Raw genomic sequence first — 18,794 nt, 5'->3', positions numbered from 1 at the left:
TAGGGAGGGGCTCCGGGGAGCGCGGGCGGGCCCCCCCCCCCAGCAGGACCCCCCAGCAGGAGGCGCACACGGCTCCGGGGTCGCTCAGTTTATTGGTAAAACGGGCACTGAGCGTGGCGAGCGCTGGGCGCGGAAGCCTGGGGCGGGGGCGCCTTTCCTCTTGAAGAACTTCCACTGGACCTTGATGGCGAGCATCCAGTCGCTGACCGAGGGCCTCTGGCAAGCGGAGGTGCAGACATGCGCCTGGCGGGGGTGCGGGGCGCCGGGGCGGCGCGCGGGGCGGGGGCGGGGCGGGGGCCGGGCCGGGGTTCGGGGCGCGGCGCCGCCGGGGAGGGTCGCGCCGCGGGCGCCCGCGCTTCACTTGCCCGCCTTCTGCGCCTTCTGCGCCGACTTGGTGACCTTGCCGGCGCCGCCGCTCTTCTTCTCCACGTTCTTGATGACGCCCACGGCCACCGTCTGCCTCATGTCGCGCACGGCGAAACGGCCTGGGGGCGGGGGCGGCGCGTGAGCGGGGCCGGAGGACTCGTCCCACCGCCCCCCCAAGAGCTCTCGCCGGGCGGGGGCGCAACCACAGAACGAAGCCGGGTCGGGAACGTCCTCGGAACACCCTTAGCGCAGAGCGCGCCCTTGTGAGGACGGCCGGCCTCGCCAGAGCCCTGCCTGGGTGGCTGCTCCATGGCCTGAGGGGCGGCCACGGGGCAGGGGCAGCCCGAACGCTGCCCCTGGATGACTGTGGGCCTTCCTCACTCGCGGGGCCTTCCTCACTTCTGGAGCCTCGTCTGCACACAGGACCCACCCCAGGTCCTCCAGGTAGGGTCACCTGCACTAGTGACACGGAGGCCGTGGGTCTCCTACCATGCTCTGGGCCAAACTCCGCAGGACCGGGGCCCACTGCTGTCACCCAGCGCCCCATCCCTGCAGTCCTCGGCCCTCAGCCTGGGTCAGCCACCGCCTGGGGGCTGCACCTCCCCGGACCACCCCGGCTCACCAAGAGGCGGGTACTGGGAGAAGCTCTCCACACACATGGGCTTTCCCGGCACCATCTCCACAATGGCCGCGTCTCCAGACTTCAGGGACTTGGGGTTGTCCTCCAGCTTCTTGCCAGAGCGCCGGTCAATCTTCTCCTTCAGCTCCGCAAACTTGCAGGCGATGTGGGCCGTGTGGCAGTCGATGACCGGGGAGTAGCCAGCGCTGATCTGCCCTGGGTGGTTCAGGATGATGACCTGGGAGCGGAGCCACAGGTGGCCATAAGGCACATCCACGGTGGGCACCAGGAGGGAGCCAGAGCAGGGCTGGGAGGCCCAGTCATGGGGCCCCCCCCTCTATGGGTTCCTCAGCCCCGAGTGCTGACTGGAGGACCCAGCCCCCAGACCTGAACCTCAACATCCTCATTAAGCAAAAGATAAACAACTGAGATCCATTGTTTCGAAGGGGCAGGGGCAGCACCTACACGGCCAACCCCAGCTGGAACTAAGGCAGGGGGGTGACAAAACTGGACCTCAATTCCTGTATTTCAGTTGTATCTCAATAAAGCCACTTTTAAAAATCATATGAAGAGACCGGGCACAGGGGTTCACGCCTACTGTAATCCCAGCTTGGGAGGCCGAGGTGGACAGATCACTTGAGGTCAGGAGTTCAAGACCAGCCTGACCAACATGGCGAAACTCTGTCTCTACTAATAATACAAAAATTAGCCGGGTGTGGTGGCGCATTCCTGTAATCCTACCTACTGGGGAGGCTGAGGCAGGAGAATCACTTGAACCCGGGAGGCGGAGCTTGCAGTGAGCCAAGATCATGCCACTGCACTCCAGCCTGGGCAACAGAGCGAGACTCCATCTCAAAAAAATAATGATGAAAATAATATGAAGAGGGCAGCAAAGAGGGAGCAATGAAAACTGTAGAGAATAAAAGCATGACAGAGATGTCTCAGGCAGTAAGTTAACAAAAGTGTTTTTCCAGGACGAATGTAGGACCTTAAAGGCTGGGCAGCCCAGCGGTGTGGCATGGACAGCAGACCCGGGATTGCACAGAGGCTGGGGAGCCATAGGGCCTGCACCCCTCCCAGAACGGATTTATCCCCCCACTAAATGCTCGGTGGGCCCCTCGGTGGAATGGAGGTCTTTTCTCTTTCCTTTTCTTTTTTTCTTTTGAGACAGAGTCTTGTTCTGTCGCCCAGTCTGGAGTACAGTGGTGCGATCTCGGCTCACTGTAACCTCCACCTCCCGGGTTCAAGCAATTCTCCTGCCTCAGCTTCCTGAGAGCTGGGACTACAGGCGCGTGCCACCACACCCGGCTAATTTTTGTATTTTTAGTAGTGATGGTGTTTCACCATGTTGACCAGGATGGTCTTGATCTCTTGACCTCATGATCCACCCACCTCGGCCTCCCAAAGTGCTGGGATTACAGGCATCAGCCACCGCGCCTAGCCTGAGGGTCTGTTTTCTCCCCACACCAGGTGACCTGCCAACAGCAGCCTCACCCAGGACAGTCCTGCTGCTGCCCAGCAGGCACCAGCCCCCTGGACCCAGCGCGGCCCCCAACCTGGGAGGTGAACTGAGCGGCCTCCTGCGGCGGGTCAGACTTGCTGTCCCCACACACGTTGCCCCGCCGGATGTCCTTCACTGACACGTTCTTCACGTTGAAGCCAACGTTGTCACCGGGCAGAGCTTCGCTCAGAGCCTCGTGGTGCATCTCCACCGACTTCACCTCAGTGGTGATGTTCACCGGTGCAAAGGTCACCACCATACCTGGCCGCAGGATGCCTGTCTCCACCCGGCCCACGGGCACCGTGCCAATGCCTGCAGAGGAGATGGGGTGTGAGGGGAAGGCAGGGCCTGAGAGGATGCTGGGGCAGGATATTCGGGGACAGAGCCTGGAAACCAACAAAGCCTGGGACTGGATCCCCCCGACAGGCCTGGGGGTTGGGGCCACACGGGCAGAGTGCAGGGGGAGGCCAGGGACAAGGCAGACCCAGAGATTCCAAGGCAAGTGAGGGCCGCCCCACCCAGCTGGGGAGATAAGAGGCTGAACAGCAGAGCTCCCAGGAACCCAAGGAAAAGCCACAGGGGCAGAGAAGGGGGAGGATGGGCAGAGAGGGGCTGTCTGAGCCTGACGTCCCATCCATGCCCCCGGGGAGCACTTTCCCTCGAAGAGGGCACTATGGGACCCCTCCTTTGTCTGAGGACTCCTCCCTGTGAGTGTGGGCCAGACCACTGGACTGCTCCTGCCTGGGGCCTGGTAGCCTTGCTCCCTGCGGGCTCTCTGGGCCCCACTTGGAGGCTGCAGGTCTCTATCATTAAAGGGGCCTCTCAGCCGGATGCAGCACAGACACAGTGGCACCTGAGCGTCCCTGGCATTTCTCGTGGATCTGCTTACACCAATTGTGCAGCTGCCACAAGGGGGTCTTGTCTCCCCCAGGCTACCAGGTCTCCACCCTCACCTCCCAGGGCTGTGATGGAGGCCCACTGTAGCCTCCAGCAGACTTCACTGAGCCTGCGGGCTGTGCTCTGTGCTGGGGTGAGCATGATGCCCCCACTGTGCACATAGAGATGCCTGCAACATCTTTGGCTGCAGCCCCCTGGCTGGGGGTCTCCTATCAGTGCCCTTTCTCTGGGGTCTCAGATTTATGGTTTCTTGTCTTGGGAAGATGGATGGATGGATGGATGGATGGATGGGGAGGTGGATGGACAGAGGATGGGTGGGGAGATGGATGAGGGGGGAGATGGATGGATGGATGGATGGGGAGGTGGATGGGTGGATGGAAAGAAGGATGGATGGGTAGGAAAGTGGGTGGGTGTGTGGATAGATGGATGGATGGATGGATGGGGAGATGGAAGGATGGATGGATGGGGAGGTGGATGGACAGAAGGATGGGTGGGGAGATGGATGAGGGGGGAGATGGATGGATGGATGGATGGATGGATGGATGGATGGGGAGATGGAAGGATGGATGGGTGGATGGATGGATGGGTGGATGGATGGTGGGGAGGTGGGTGGATGGGTGGATGGATGGATGGGGAAGTGGATGGATGGATGGATGGAGAGATGGATGGATGGATGGATGAGATGAATGGATGAATGCATGGATGATGGAGAGAAGGATGACTGGGTAGGGAGATGGATGGATTGATGGATGGAGAGGTGGATGGGTGGATGGGGAGATGAGTGGATGAATAGATGGATGGATGGGGAGGTGGGTGGATGGATAGGTGGATGGGGAGATGGACAGAAGGATGAATGGGTAGGGAGATGGATGGATGGATGGATGGATGGATGGGGAGGGAGGGATGGATGGATGGGTGGATGGGTGGATGGACAGAAGGATGGATGGGTGGAGAGGTGGGGAGGTGGATAGATGGAAGGAGAGGTGGATGGATGGATGGAGAGATGGATGGATGGATGAGATGGATGGATGAATGCATGGATGATGGAGAGAAGGATGACTGCATAGGGAGATGGGTGGATGGAAAGTGGATGGGTAGATGGGGAGATGGATGGATGGATAGATGGATGGATAGGTGGATGGATGGATGGACAGAAGGATGAATGGGTAGGGAGATGGATGGATGGATGGGGAGGAATGGATGGATGGGTGGATGGATGGACAGAAGGATGGATGAGTGGGGAGGTGGGTGGATGGATGGATGGATGGATGGATGGAGAGGATGGATGGTGGGGAGGTGGGTGGGTGGATGGATGGATGGATGGAGAGATAGATGGATAGATGGATGGAGAGATGGACGGATGGATGAGATGGATGGATGGATGGATGCATGGATGATAGAAGGATGACTGGGTGGGGAGATGGATGGATGGATGGATGGAGAGGTGGATGGATGGATGGGTGGATGGACAGAAGGATGAATGGGTGGGGAAATGGATGGATGGATGGATGGATGGGTGGATGGACAGAAAAGTGGATGGGTGAGGAGGTGGGTGGATGGACGGATAGATGGAGAGATGGAAGGATGGATGGATAGATGGATGGAGAGAAGGATGGATGGCAGGGAGATGGGTGGGTGGATGGATGGATGGATGGATGGATGGAGAGGTGGATGGATGGGTGGATGGACAGAAGGATGGATGGGTGGAGAAGTGGGTTGGTGGATGGATGGATGGGTGGAGAAGTGGGTTGGTGGATGGATGGATGGATGGATGGATGGGGAGGTGGGTGGATGGATGGATGGATGGATAGATGGATGGAGAGAATGATGGATGGGTGGGAAAGTGGGTAGGTGGATGGATGGATGGATGGGGAGGTGGTGGGTAGATGGGTGGATGGACAGAAGGATGGATGGCTGGGGAGGTGGGTGAGTGGATGAGTGGATGGATGGATGGATGGATGGATGGATGGATGGGGAGGTGGATGGATGGATGGATAGATGGGGAGATGGATGGATGGATGGATGGATGGATAGAAGGATGGATGGGGAAGTGGATGGATGGGTGGAGAAGTGGGTTAAGTGGGTTGGTGGATGGATGGATGGATGGGGACGTGGGTGGATGGATGGATGGATAGATGGATGGAGAGAACGATGGATGGGTGGGGAAGTGGGTAGGTGGATGGATGGATGGATGGGGAGGTGGGTAGATGGGTGGATGGACAGAAGGATGGATGGCTGGGGAGGTGGGTGAGTGGATGAATGGATGGATGGATGGATGGATAGATGGGGAGATGGATGGATGGATGGATGGATAGAAGGATGGATGGGGAGGTGGATGGATGGATAGAAGGATGGATGGGAAGATGGATGGATGGATGGATGGATGGATGGATGGATGAAGGATGGATGGGTGAGGAGGTGGGTGGATAGATGGATGGATGGGGAGGTGGGTGGATGGGTGGATGGACAGAAGGATGGATAGAAGGATGGATGGGTGGGGAGGTGGGTGGATGGGTGGGTGGATGGATGGATGGGGAGGTGGGTGGATGGGTGGATAGAAGGATGGATGAGTGGGGAGGTAGGTGAGTGGATGGATGGATGGATGGATAGATAGAAGGATGGATGTGTGGGACAATGGATGGATGGATGGATGGATGCACAGATGGATGGAGAGAAGGGTGGATGGGTGGGATAATGGATGGATGGATGGAGAGGTGGATGGGTGGATGGATAGATGGATGGATGGATAGATGGATGGATGGATAGATGGATGGATGGACAGAAGGATGGATGGGTGGGGAGGTGGATGGATGGATGGATGGATGGATGGATGGATGGATGGATGGACAGAAGGATGGATGGATGGGGAGGTGGGTGGATCAGTGGATGAACAGAAGGATGGATGAGTGGGAAGTGGGTGAGTGGATGGATGGATGGATGGATGGATGGGTGGATGGATGGATGGATGGATGGATGGATGGATGGATGGGGAGATAGGTGGACGGATTGATAGAGAGAAGGATGGATGGGTGGGAAGATGGATGGATGGATTGATAGAAGGATGGATGGGTGGGACAATGGATGGATGGATGGATGGATGGATGGAGAGGTGGATGGATGGATGGAGACAGAGAAGGATGGATGAGTGGGACAATGGATGGATGGATGGATGGATGGATGGATGGATGGGGAGATGGGTGGATGGATTGATAGAGAGAAGGATGGATGGGTGGGAAGATGGGTGGATAGATTGATAGAAGGATGGACGGGTGGGACAATGGATGGATGGATGGATGGATGGATGGATGGATGGATGGATGAAGAGGTGGATGGATGGATGGATGGATAGATGGAGTGAAAGATGGATGGGTGGGGAGATGGATGGATGGATGGAGAGATGGATGGGTGGATGGATGGGTGGGTGGGTGGGTGGATGGATGGATGGATGGATGGATGGATGGATGGACGGACGGACGGACGGACAGAGGATGGATGGGTGAGGAGGTGGGTGGATGGATGGATGGATGTGGGATGGACTCTTCCCCAGAAAGTATGTAGTAAGGGGAGAGATTGGAGACAGCCCAGTCTTGAGATGCCTCATAGGGACCCCTGGTCTAGGGCAGGCGGAACTGGCTGGGCAGCAGCTCCAGCACAGCGCCCTTGCTCACCGCCGATCTTGTACACGTCCTGCAGCGGCAGGCGCAGGGGCTTGTCCGTGGGGCGCGTGGGGGGCAGAATGGTGTCCAGGGCCTCCAGCAGGGACACGCCGCTTGCGTTGCCCTCCTTACGCTCCACCTTCCAGCCCTTGAACCACGGCATCTGGACCGAAGGGAGAAAATCAGTCCATTACAGAGACATTGGTGGCCTCCCCACCCTCAGGCCTCCCCAGGGTGCCTCCAGGAATCCTGCTGTTCAGGCTAAACTTGCCTCATGCCCTTTAAGATGAGGAATTTCCCCAACCTGCTCCTCCCCAGCCCATAGCCCCAGCATCACAGGGACCCTGGGAAGGAGATCCCTCTTAAAAGGAGGAGGACAAAGAGGTAAAGCACCCTTCCCAGCCCAGGCTGCTCAGGAGTTGCTGACACTGTGAACAAACCCCCAGTCCAGCCCCAAGTCCCAGAAGGCCCCAGGCCCCTGACCATCAGCTCTAGGCAGGGCAGGTGACTTGACTAGGAGGATGCCGAGTCTAGACAAGGGCCAGGCCAGGGACAGAGCTGGAGGGGGAGCCTCGCCCCACCCTAGCTCCTGGACACCGTGCTGCCTCCAAGCTTGGCACAGCCCTGTCTGGAGCTTCTCCTGGTGCGGCCCCCACTCCCACCCCACGAAGCCTCCCTCTGGGCCACCTGCCACAAACAGGGAGCAGGGGAGGGAGCCGGCAGCACTGTGCCCCAGCCCCCCAGGGCCTGTATAAGCATGGGCCACCTAGCAGCTCAGGCCAGAGGGGAGTGTGGATTCCCTGATGGCTGGAGGCCTCCCTGGAGAGGCGGAGAATGGCGTTCGCCACATGATACCCTGTGAGGAAAATGCCATCACAGGTAAACAACACCCAGCCTCATGAGATGGAGGCAGGGCTGGGGGAGCCCCTCTCAGCTCTGTCCCCAGACCTCAGCGCTGGGCTCAGTGCTGCTGGTCTGTCTCCCCGCTGTCTCTAGACTCCACACCTGTACCCTCACTGTTGGCAGCTACACTGCTGGCAGAGCCCAGTGGCGGCCATTCTGGTGTCTCCTCTGGCTTGGAGAACCCTTGGAACACAGTCTCAGGTTCTGCAAGTGTCTCTACGCGTCATCTCCAGCCAAGGCAGAGTCCCTGGGCCACAGACTGTTCGCACGCTGAGCTCCCAATTGACCAGCCAAGAGCCAACCCTTAGCCCTCCCAGCCAGCCCAGAAGCATGCACACTTCCCAAAGCCAAACCCTGCTCCAAGACCCCAGGGGAGGCAACCGGGGAGGCCTCCACGGCCCAGCCCACAGCCCCTGCATGTTTTCCAGAGCCAGGACAATGGCCTGACAGAGATGAAACCGACCACCCCCATGGCAGGGCTCTGGAGACCAGGCACATGGGCCGTGCTGGAGGCCACTGCTGTCCCCTGCTGTGTTGACATCGGGGATGGGCCCTGGCCCTGGCCAGCCGTGTGGGAGGCTGAGTGTAGGAGCAAAGCCTGGTGCTGAGGGGGGATGGGGCTCCCCGCCAGGCCTTGAGCCAGTTAGGGAAACCCAGCAGGTTTCGTGGGGAACCTGCATTTCCCTGGCACCTCCCCCTGCCACCTGCCGGTGCCTCGCTCTGGGGCAGGGGGTCCAGCCAGCCCGTGTGGCCTGCCTCACCCTAGCCGCCACTCACGTTGGGGGAGGGCTCCAGCATGTTGTCGCCATGCCAGCCGGAGATGGGCACGAAGGGCACGGTGGCCGGGTTGTAGCCGATCTTCTTGATGTAGGCGCTGACTTCCTTGACAATCTCATCATAGCGCTTCTCGCTGTAGGCCGGCTCCGTGGAGTCCATTTTGTTCACGCCCACGATAAGCTGCTTCACACCCAGCGTGTAGGCCAGCAGGGCATGCTCCCGCGTCTGCCCATTCTTGGAGATGCCCGCCTCGAACTCACCCACGCCCGCCGCCACGATCAGCACTGCGCAGTCCGCCTGCCCAGCGGGGACACAGTGAGCCCCGCCCCACCTGCCCAGCAGGGGACACAGGCCTCTCCAGGCAGTGGGCTGGGGCCTGAGCAGCCCACTGGGGCCTTGGGGAGGGAGACATGGAGGTCCCCACTTCAAGGGCAGTGTGGGGGGCTCATCGCCAGGCCATGGGTCAGGGGACCGAGGTTCAACCCTGGCTCCACCACCAGTGGGCTGTGTGTCCCTGGACAAGTCACTCAGCCTCTCTGGTCCTGTTCCTCACTTGAGGACAGATTGAGGTCACAGTTATCAAAGCAGTTTGGAGGTGGTGGCATGTGTCCTGCTGTCTGCAGGATGCTGTGTCTGGGGTGCCCGTGCATCTCTGTGAGTGCCCTGAAATGTCATACAGTCCAGGCCTGGCTGGTGGCACCTCTGCCCACTGCTCACTGTCCCCATCCTGGCCTCTAGCCCCTCTGTGCATGAAGGTGTGTCCATGTCCACATCTGCCCCCGTCTGTCTGGGGACTCTGACACTGGCTGGGTGTCCTCACAGGCACTGGGTCAGATGCCAGAGCCCTGGATTCCTTCTTGGGGGGGCTCTAACCCAGACCGGGTGAGGGGTGGCCCAGGTGAGGGGTCCCCTGCCCTCACAGGAAGCACAGGAGACCCCACCACCCCGGTGATCCCAGGGGCCCCCAGTGTCCCTTGAAGGGGTGCAGCGGCCTCTTCCCCAGCCCCACCTGCTGTGCCCTGCTCACCTGGGATGTGCCTGTGATCATGTTCTTGATGAAGTCACGGTGGCCGGGGGCATCGATGATGGTGATGTAGTACTTGGTGGTCTCGAACTTCCAGAGGGAGATGTCGATGGTGATGCCGCGCTCACGCTCCGCCTTCAGCTTGTCCAGCACCCAGGCATACTTGAAGGATCCCTTCCCCATCTGGAGCAGGTGAGGGTCACGGGTGAGGGTCACAGGTGAGGGCGAGACCTGGGACCCGGGGAGTCCCTGGCGGTGTGAGCTGCTTGTCACAGCAGAGTGGCCGCGGGAGGCGGGAGATGGGCTCCAGCACCCGCTTGCTCCCTGCCGGGGTCCTGGAACGCCGGCCCCTCCGTCTGGACCCCACACCCAGACCCTGCCCCCCATGACCGGCCTCTGCACCGGCTCCGGAATGGGTGCGGCTACGCACATCCACCAGCAGGTGGCGCGAGGGCCTGGGAGTCGCCCGCTCTCCCAGCGAAGCTGCCAGATGGGATAAACCCCTCCCCCGCCAGGGCTCCCCTTTATCTGAAGCTGCGGACGCCCCCAGATCCCTTCCTCAGCCAGAGACCAATAATACCACCGTGTTTGGGGCTGTCAGATAAATAACCCTCGGTGTTATTTTATTTTAAGGTGAGGAGAAGGGAAAACGGAATGAGGTCAGGAGGAGGCCCTGGCTGCACCGCTCCTTCCCGATGCTCCAGCCTCCCCACCCCCCTGAGGCTTCTCCTCCCCTTCCTCGCTCTGCCGGTCACGGGAAGCTGGGGGGCCTCAGCCAGTGAGACCCCCACAGGAGGGGACGGGCTGCAGTCAGGGCAACAGCGATGGTCACTACCCAGCTGGGCATAGCTCCCCACCAGGGCCTTGCACAGACTGGACTCTTGCCCTCCAAGAGGCTGCCCAGCCTGGAGGGGACCCAGACGGGACCCAGCTGGGGCCTGAACCAGCGGCCCTCTGAAACCCCTGCCTTCTCCCGACGAGGCTAGGTAAAGGGTGATGCAGCCCAAACTCAGGGGTGCAGCTCAGAGCACCCACCTCACCAGGGCAGAGACTCAGCCCAGGACAGCGAGTGCCCCCCTCCCCAGGCCCTGGCCTCCACCTTCATCATCCAGGTGAGAGCTCCCACAGGCCCTCCCAGAAGTGGGCTTCTCCCCAGAGCCCTGGGCAAGGGAGGGGGACCAGAGAGCAGACCCTGACTCATGGCCGCTCCCCACCACTGTCTCAACCACCAAAGAGGAACCGCTTCAAAAGGTCAGCCAGAGGGCCGCCTCATCCAGGACCCCCACCCCAGGGGTGCACTGGACAGCAGCCCTCCACAGCCCAGCACAAGAAAATGGAGCAGACGGGCCGGCTGCCCATCAATCAGCTATTAATAGCAGCGTGCGTCCTGGCAGGGCCCTGGGACAAGTGAGGGCAGCACCACCTCCAGCCCCAGCCTTGGCCCTGGGGGGAAGGGGGCAAGGCTGTAGGGCCCTCCAGCCCCAGCTCAATGTGGCAGAGTTCCAGAGCCTTCTGTGGACCCTCCCAGGTCACCTCCCTCACCACAGGGCAAGTCCGGCAGCTCGATGGCCACCCCTCCCCCACCAAGCTCTCCGCAAGAGAGGCTGCCCCACTGGACCCTCTGAGGCCTGAGTGCCCCACAGCAGGGGTCCCTCCTGCCCTGGAGGTCTCCTGAGCCACATGTCCTGGGGCTGGGAGATGCCAAGCCTGGCCACCACAGGAGTTGGGGGTTCCTTCTCAGGGGGCCAAGACCAGAGCCCCCGGAGCTCACCTCAGCTGCCTCCTTCTCGAACTTCTCGATGGTCCTTTTGTCGATGCCCCCGCACTTGTAGATGAGGTGGCCCGTGGTGGTGGACTTGCCAGAGTCCACATGGCCAATGACCACGATGTTGATGTGGGTCTTCTCCTTGCCCATTCTGCTGGGAGTGTGAGGGGCTGGCGGGACCCGGAGGTGCTCTGGCTCGGGGCGAGGGGGGGGCTGCAGTGATTCTGTGGTGCCAGCAGTGGGGGGGAGACAGGTGATGGGGAGCCCAGGGGGGAGAGACCAGCAGAGACTGTCCTGGCACAGGCTGGGCACACATCTCTGCCCGCAAACCAAGCCCCCATGTTTGGTGGGGAGGGAAGGGCCCCCACCCACAGCTGGGCCTGGCCAGGGCAAGTAGAGGCTGTACACTGCCGCCACTCCACACTTGAGCCCAAGCAGCCCCATCTGCTGTAAATAACTGGGCGTTGGGAGCCTGCGGGGCCGCTCCTTGGGAAGGGGTTAGCCACCATTTGGAAGGACCACGCAGTGCCAGGCTAGGTACGTCCGTGACCAGCAAAGCAGGGTGATGAGTCACCTGCCCAGTGCTCCAGGGCCCTGTCCTCCACGCTCGCTCCCCTCCCCGGCGGCAGGGCCAGGGACACGGCGCCCCACCCCCACCCGCTGCCACCGGGGAGAGATGGCCACTGCTCCCCACTCCCCTCCTCAGGCAGGGACGGCGCCATCTTCCCCTCATCCCTGCCCGGCAGGCTGGGCCAGAGCCCCAACGGAGATGCGCTGCCCAGATTAGGGACCCAGAATAGCTCTACGTGCCACCCCCCCAGACTCTCACAGGGGCAGACAGTGGCCAGGAGGTGGGGGTCCCTGTTCCAGCCTGAGGAAGGAGGACCCGGTCCAGCCAAGCCCAGCAAGTGCCAGGTGGAGATGCCCTCGGCCCGGTGGGGATATAGGGGGCACCCTCCCTCCCCCTCCCCTCCGGTCAGGGCCCTGGGTCACAGCCCCGTCCCATCACAGAGGTCAGTGGAGAAACCCACACTGCTCCTCGGGGACAGGCGGCTGGGGAAGGCAAAGAGGATAGAAGCCACCCTGGGGTGGGAACACGGGTGGGGGTGGGGAGGCCAGGGCCCCCAGATCTCACCACCTCCCTCAGCGTCCTCTGGCCCAGCGCCCCGAAGCCCGACCCCCATCAGCCCCTGGCACTGAAGACGCTGCCCCCAGCCCGCAGGGTCCCCGCGGCCCCAAGGTCATGGCTACGGGGAGATCGCCGCCCAGGACCCGGCCCCGCCGCCCCGCGCCGCCCCGCGCCGGCCCCCACCCCCGGCCCAGCCCGGCCGACGCGGGGACCCCCGGGAGCCGGAATCCGGGCGCGCGCGGGGGCGGGTGTGGGTGCCGGGCCCCGCCGCCCTCTGCCCCGCGGGACCGGCCCCGGGGGTCCCTCTTCGGAAGACGGGGACGGGGGCGGAGGCCCGGGGGCCGAGCGTCCTTACCCGGAGCCGAGGTCTCAGCCAGAGGGACTGGCGGCGCCGGCGCCGGCGGTTTTATCTCCGGGAGGGGGTCCACCTATTGACGGTGGCGGCGCAGTGCACCGCGCCCTGCAGCACGCCAATGCGGAACCGCGCGGGAGGGGGCGGGGCGCGGACGCGCGCGGGCGGGCGCCACGGGGACGCGAGGGGATGCGGGAGGCGCGGGCTGCAAAGACGGACGCGGGAGGCGGGAGAGAAACGCGCAGCGGGCGGGGGCGGGGCGGGGGGCAGGGCGGGGAGGCGGCGGGAGGGAGGGACGGGGATGGAGACCGCGCTGGGAGAGCGCGGCGGGCCCGGGAGACGGGGCGAGAGCCGGCTCGGGGCAGGAACACGCTTCAGCCGCGAAAAGCGGTCCCCGGGGACGGGGCAGACGCCGAGGACCGGAGCCGGCAGGCGGGGGAGGGGAACAGCTGCGCTGCAGCCTGGGAGACGAGCCTGGGTCTACCGGCCCCTCCCCGGCTGCTCATGAGGGACGCCCAAGAACCCCCGAAGCCCGGCTCTGAGGGGCTCTCCCTAGTGAGGCCCGGGGGTGCAGGTCTCAGGGTGGAACCCCGGAATCTGCTGGTTTCCAGACCCTGTCCTCACGTGCCTGCCCTCCTGGGCGCACCATGACAGGCCCCCAGGATCCGGCGCAGAACCACCCTCCCCGGAGAGGCTGGTCCCACGGTGCAGGGAACGCCGGAAGCCCGCTCCCAGACCCACTGACATCTTCCAGGGACCCTGCCCTCCGGGGGCGCCTACTGCCGGCTGCTGCTGGGAAACAGCGCCAGCCAAGGGCGAGTCACATCCAGACAGACCCAGGCCCCCGCCCAGCGCCCACCCCGCTGCACCTCAGCGCCTTGCGGCTGTCCTCACATGGGGTCAGGATGCCAAGCCAAAGACCGGGCCACGCTCTGTAGGAAGTGGGGAGTCCCTGACGTCCTGGGCACCCGCGGGTAATGACCAACGTGGGATGTGAGAAGGGGATGTGGCGGCCATGTGTTGTGTGAAGACCAAGGTCAGGGGCTTCCTCCCAGACCCCAAGATCCTGTCGTCTCACCCAGGTATTCACATCTTCCCTCCCACGCTGCCCCCCCTACTCGGATCTTCCTGCCAGCAGGGTCTCGGGGGGTGTGTGCTGAGTGGGGGCAGAGCCCTGGCACCTGTCCTGTCAGCCCTGAGTGCCCACTGAGTGTTGACATGGAGGGCCTGGGTCGGGCCCGGCACCTGGGTAAAGCCATGGGGATCCCCAGAGACTGGACCCCTACCAGGCCCCCTGGCAGGTGTGAGGAGGAAGGAAAGGTGGGGGCCCAGGGTCGGGACCAAACAGTTCTCCCCAGCCCATGGAGAGGGTCTCTCAGGAGGACACTGGTCTGTGGGTGCGTCTGCCCCATAGGAGTCCAGGGACTTGAGCTCCTGAGCCACAGGCAGGAGAGGAGGCAGGGAGGGCCTGCCAGGTGCCCCGGCACTTCCGAGTGCTGCTGATGCCATCAAACAGGAGCCAGGAATAAAAATATCCGCCTGGCGAGAAAGCAAGTCCCGCCCCACCCCACCCAGCTGGTCTCTATATTTAACGCCTCCCCTGCAGCCCGAAGGTTAGGCAGGGATTTGGGAAGTGGGCTTGCTGCAGGGGCTCCAGTGGCCCAGGCTGGGGTCCCTGGCATGCCCACCCCACTCCCTCAGGGGACCACCAGGACTCTGGGCTACCTTTTCCAGACACCCCTTCCCCCTCAGCTCCCGGCTCGCCCACAGCGGTGCCAGGGGCTCACATATGCCGGGGGCCTTGCCACCCACAGGAGTGGCCCCTGAGAGTCAGTGGAATGTGGCATCCTCCCCAAAGCACCTGTGTGCTGACCCTGGGCAAGGGTGTCAGTGACTCCTCCAAAGAGTCTCCTGGGCTCTTTGGGTCCACGGTGCGGCCCTTTGGGGCCCTGGGAGCTGCTGACTCAGTATTCGGAGACACTGGGAACACACAGCTAACGGGGCTGCGGTCACAAGGCTAAACACTAAGACACCGATGGTTCCGAGCCCTGCGAGACTGAATAGTACTGAATGACTACTAACTACGGAATGTTAACTGCTGAATAACAGCAGTGGCCTGACCACGTCCCCAAAGTGCACGAGCTGTAACTTAATCCCTAATGCAACAGTGCTGGGGGCTGGGGCTTTCAGGAGGGTGTCTGGGTCATAAGGGGTTTGCCCTTCTGAATGGACTCATGCCCTATAAACAGGACTCATGGCAGTGGGTTCTCTTTTGCTCTTCCACCTTCTCCCACATGAGGACGCAGCAAGAAGACCCTGCCAGATGCCAGCACCTTGATCCTCGACTTCCCGGCCTCCCGACTGTGAGAAACAAACTTCTGTTTACTTGTAATAAACATAACTTATAAATATATAAAGCAAACTTTATAAAGTAAATTTTTAAATTTAAGTAATGTATAATTACCCAGTCTCAGGTATTCTGACATAGCACAACAAGCAGGTTGTGCTACTTGTCAAGCAAGCTACTTGTCAACGGACGGGTAGCGCCAAATGACTTTGAGTACCAAGCAAATTAGCCACAGCCAAGTCGCCCAGCTGTGTGAGTTCACAGTGTGGGGGACGGGGGACAGGGGGCCATCCAGGCGCGTGCACAGTGTGCGGGGATGGGGGCTGCGGGGACAGATGCTACGAGGTAGGCCCCCCAAGGCTGGCCGGAGGACCTTGAGAACCCGTGAGGCAACTGGGCACAGAAAGGCCAAGATTCCTGTCCAAGGACACACAGCAAGTAGGGGGCCTGTGGCCTGTGCTTTCCCTGCCCTCCCCCAGGTCAGGACTTGGGCCCCTCTTCCTGCATCTGAGTCCCTGGTCACAGTGCCCCCCTTACCAACAACCTGGGGGGGGTAGGAGGGGGGATGGTGAGTCGAGGGCACCAGCCAATCAGGGCTCCCCTGAGGGCAGGCCCCGCCCCTCCTCGACCCCTCCCAGAGCCCCCAGGCCCCGCCCCTCCTTGCCCCCTCCCAGAGCCCCCAGGACCCATCCCTGAGCTGTTTGGGGAGACACAGGCAACCCCTTCTTTGGCTGGCTAGGGTTTCACGAGCCTCGGGGAAGAAGATGCAGCTAAAATTAACCGCTATCAAGCTGTCAGCCCCGGAAATAAACCTGCCTCCCATTGGCTGCTGGTGACGTCACTGCCGGGTTAATAATAGCCACCGAGTGCCTAACGAACCACCTGTGCATGGGGCACAGCCAGGCCATCACCCCGGGGCCACCGCCGCAGGCAGGTGGAGGCTGGCAGCCCAGAGGCAGACAGGGGCTTGGAGGCAGAGTGGGGAGCAGGGCCGAGGTGGCTCTCTGGCCCCCAGTGTCTCAGGATGACCTCAGCCCTGGCCTGGCCCCAGAGCAGGTGCGGATTCGGTTCCCAGTCAAGGAGCATCTCATCTGCTGGCCCACCTGGGCCCCCTGGACGGCCACCAGGACAAGGTCCTCCCCCCTGGCCATGCCTTGGGGCTGGTTCCCTGGGGACTGAACATGCCCTTGAGGCAGTGAATTAAACAGTCTCCATGGCAGCAGAGAGCTCCTGCCTCTGGAGCCTCCCTTAGAGGAGCAGCTCATGTCCCCCCAGATCAGAGAAGCTGGGGCTGGGCTGGCAGCGGACAAACATGCCTGAGGGTCACGCCACAGACCTGGGCCAGCCACGGCCCCGACAGCCCACCCTCCGACCCGGTGTCAGGGTGTGGCTGAGGCAGACCTAGTCTACCAGGCAGGCCCAGGAGGGATGTAGCCCCTCGGAGAGGGGGAAGGGCGGCCTGGCCTGCCACCCCCACCTGCAGGCCCCAGCAGGAGCGTTGCCATGGTGAGAGGCAGCAGCAGCAGGAGGCCCCTCCCTCCAGGCCCTGCTGCCCGGGAGCCCAGCACCCACCCTGGTGGGGAGCAGACAGCACGTGCTCCTGCCGCAAGCAGCACTTTCTGGGCTTCCGGGCTTCCAGCTGCAGCCCCCCCAGCCCCTCCCGGCTCCTGGCCGTTACAGCCCATTGCAGGCTGGGAGGCTAAACAGGAGGCCGGGGTCACCGACCAGGGTGGGGTCACCTCTTGGACCCAAGAAGGGCAGCCCCTGGTGCCAGCCCAGGGGCACTGTGCCCTCCAGTGCCCGGAGGTGGAGGGGGAGCCTGGGTAGGGTCTGCAGACCATTAACCCCACAGCTGCCTCCTCTGGGCCCTGGAGGAAAAGGGACCCATCAATTGTGTCTCACTCTGTAGCTGGTCCAGAGAGAATGGGGGGTCCGGCGTCTGTGGTCAGGTCCGGAGACAATGGGTGGTTCGGCGTCTGTGGTCAGGTCCGGAGAGAATGGGGGGTCCGGCGTCTGTGGTCAGGTCCGGAGAGAATGGGGGTCCGGCGTCTGTGGTCAGGTCCGGAGAGAATGGGGGGTTCGGCGTCTGTGGTCAGGTCCGGAGAGAATGGGGGGTCCGGCGTCTGTGGTCAGGTCTGGAGAGAATGGGGGGTCCGGCGTCTGTGGTCAGGTCCGGAGAGAATGGGGGGTCCAGTGTCTATAGTCAGGTCTGAAGAGAATGGGGGGTCCCGCGTCTGCGGTCAGGTCCGGAGAGAAGGGAGGGTCCAGTGTCTGTGGTCAGGGCCCCCTCAAGGGCCCACTGAAAGCAGAGCTCCCTTCCTGTGGCCCCACCCAAGGTCCCAACTCCCGTCCTATGTACCCGGCACCAGGTTCAAGGGGGATCTCTCGAGGTGGGGAAATTGCCCTGGGGAACCTGAAGTCCATTAGCAGCTCTGGAGGCCCTGTTTTCACCCCTTTGAATAGCCCTTCCCTCAATTAGGCAGCTGGGGGTCTTATGAAGAGAATAACAGGACCCTGCCCGCACCTTGGGGATAAGCCTCCCAGGGGCCACCGCCCATCATCACCTCCCACAGAGACTCAGAGCCTCCCCACCCCTGGAGGGACCTCCCCACACTGCCAGGAACCGAGCAGCCGGGCCAGGGCAGGAGGAAGGGCAGGGAGAACACAGAGGGACGTCTGCCTTTTTAAAGACATGACTGTGAGCATACACAGAGAGAAGTGGCACACTGCAAATGTGCCTGGTGAGTTACCACCAGGAGAACACACCCAGACCAAGAAACAGCATTCTCTCCCGCCCCTCGGTAAAGGTGACTTCTGACGCCACCGATCACGTCTGCCTGTTTTTAAACTTTATGTAAAGGGAACGCAATGCATGGTGTGTATCGTTTTGTCTGGTTTCTTTCACCCACGACTGCGTCTGTGAGATGTGTCCATGCCGTCCCATGCAGTAGGCATGTGTTCATCTTCATTACTGTACCGCATTCCACCTCCAGTTCTGAACAACTACAAATAAAGCTGCTACGAACACTTGTGTGCGTGTCTCTTGTGTGGGTGTGCCTGCTTAGTACACATCCCAGGATGTTCCAGCCACACGATAGGTGCATTATGCCAACCACTAGTTTATTGTCTCTTGGCTTGAAATTTAACCTTCAACACCTGCTGCCCAGCAATGGACAGAATTACTTTAAGCATTTCTCCTTTATACTGGGCAGATTCATTTTTTTCTTTTCTTTTTTTCTGAAACAGGGTCTCACTCTGTCCCCCAGGCTGTAGTGCAGTGGCACAATCATGGTTCACTGCAGCTTCGGCCTCCCAGGCTCAAGCAAGTGGCCCCATCCAAGGTCCCAACTCAATGTACAATAACGTACAATAACGCCTACTCAAGGTCCTACCTCAGCCTCACAAGTATTTGGGACTGCAGGTACACACCACCACACCCAGCTAATTTTTGTATTTTT

The 18,794-nt window shown here is 61.6% G+C and overlaps 1 protein-coding gene across 1 annotated transcript; it reads right to left on the bottom strand.

Annotated features, from left to right (window-relative positions):
• Positions 1-73: 73 nt before the first annotated feature.
• LOC105470488 (eukaryotic translation elongation factor 1 alpha 2) lies at positions 74-13,137 on the bottom strand. The gene is made up of 8 exons (XM_011722543.2): positions 12,993-13,137; positions 11,515-11,732; positions 9,747-9,926; positions 8,720-9,016; positions 7,052-7,202; positions 2,542-2,798; positions 989-1,223; positions 74-485 (listed from the first exon to the last, which is right to left on the bottom strand). The coding sequence occupies exons 2-8, from the start codon at positions 11,656-11,658 to the stop codon at positions 358-360; spliced, it is 1,392 nt and encodes a 463-aa protein (XP_011720845.1). The 5' UTR covers positions 11,659-11,732; positions 12,993-13,137; the 3' UTR covers positions 74-357.
• Positions 13,138-18,794: the final 5,657 nt, after the last annotated feature.

The sequence above is a fragment of the Macaca nemestrina genome, chromosome 15 (genome assembly GCF_043159975.1).
Source record: "Macaca nemestrina isolate mMacNem1 chromosome 15, mMacNem.hap1, whole genome shotgun sequence".
NCBI lineage: Eukaryota > Metazoa > Chordata > Mammalia > Primates > Cercopithecidae > Macaca > Macaca nemestrina.
The sequence above is the reverse complement of the archived record's forward strand: the minus strand, read 5'-3'. Positions and strand labels throughout refer to the sequence as shown.

Excerpts from the sequence above, each read along its gene's own strand:
- LOC105470488 (XM_011722543.2), bottom strand. The coding sequence starts at position 11,658 with ATGGGCAAGGAGAAGACCCACATCAACATCGTGGTCATTGGCCATGTG. Across the intron at positions 9,017-9,746 it reads TGATCACAGGCACATCCCAG|GCGGACTGCGCAGTGCTGAT; the intron begins GTGAGCAGGGCA and ends CCCGCTGGGCAG. Across the intron at positions 486-988 it reads CTCCCAGTACCCGCCTCTTG|GCCGTTTCGCCGTGCGCGAC; the intron begins GTGAGCCGGGGT and ends CCCCGCCCCCAG.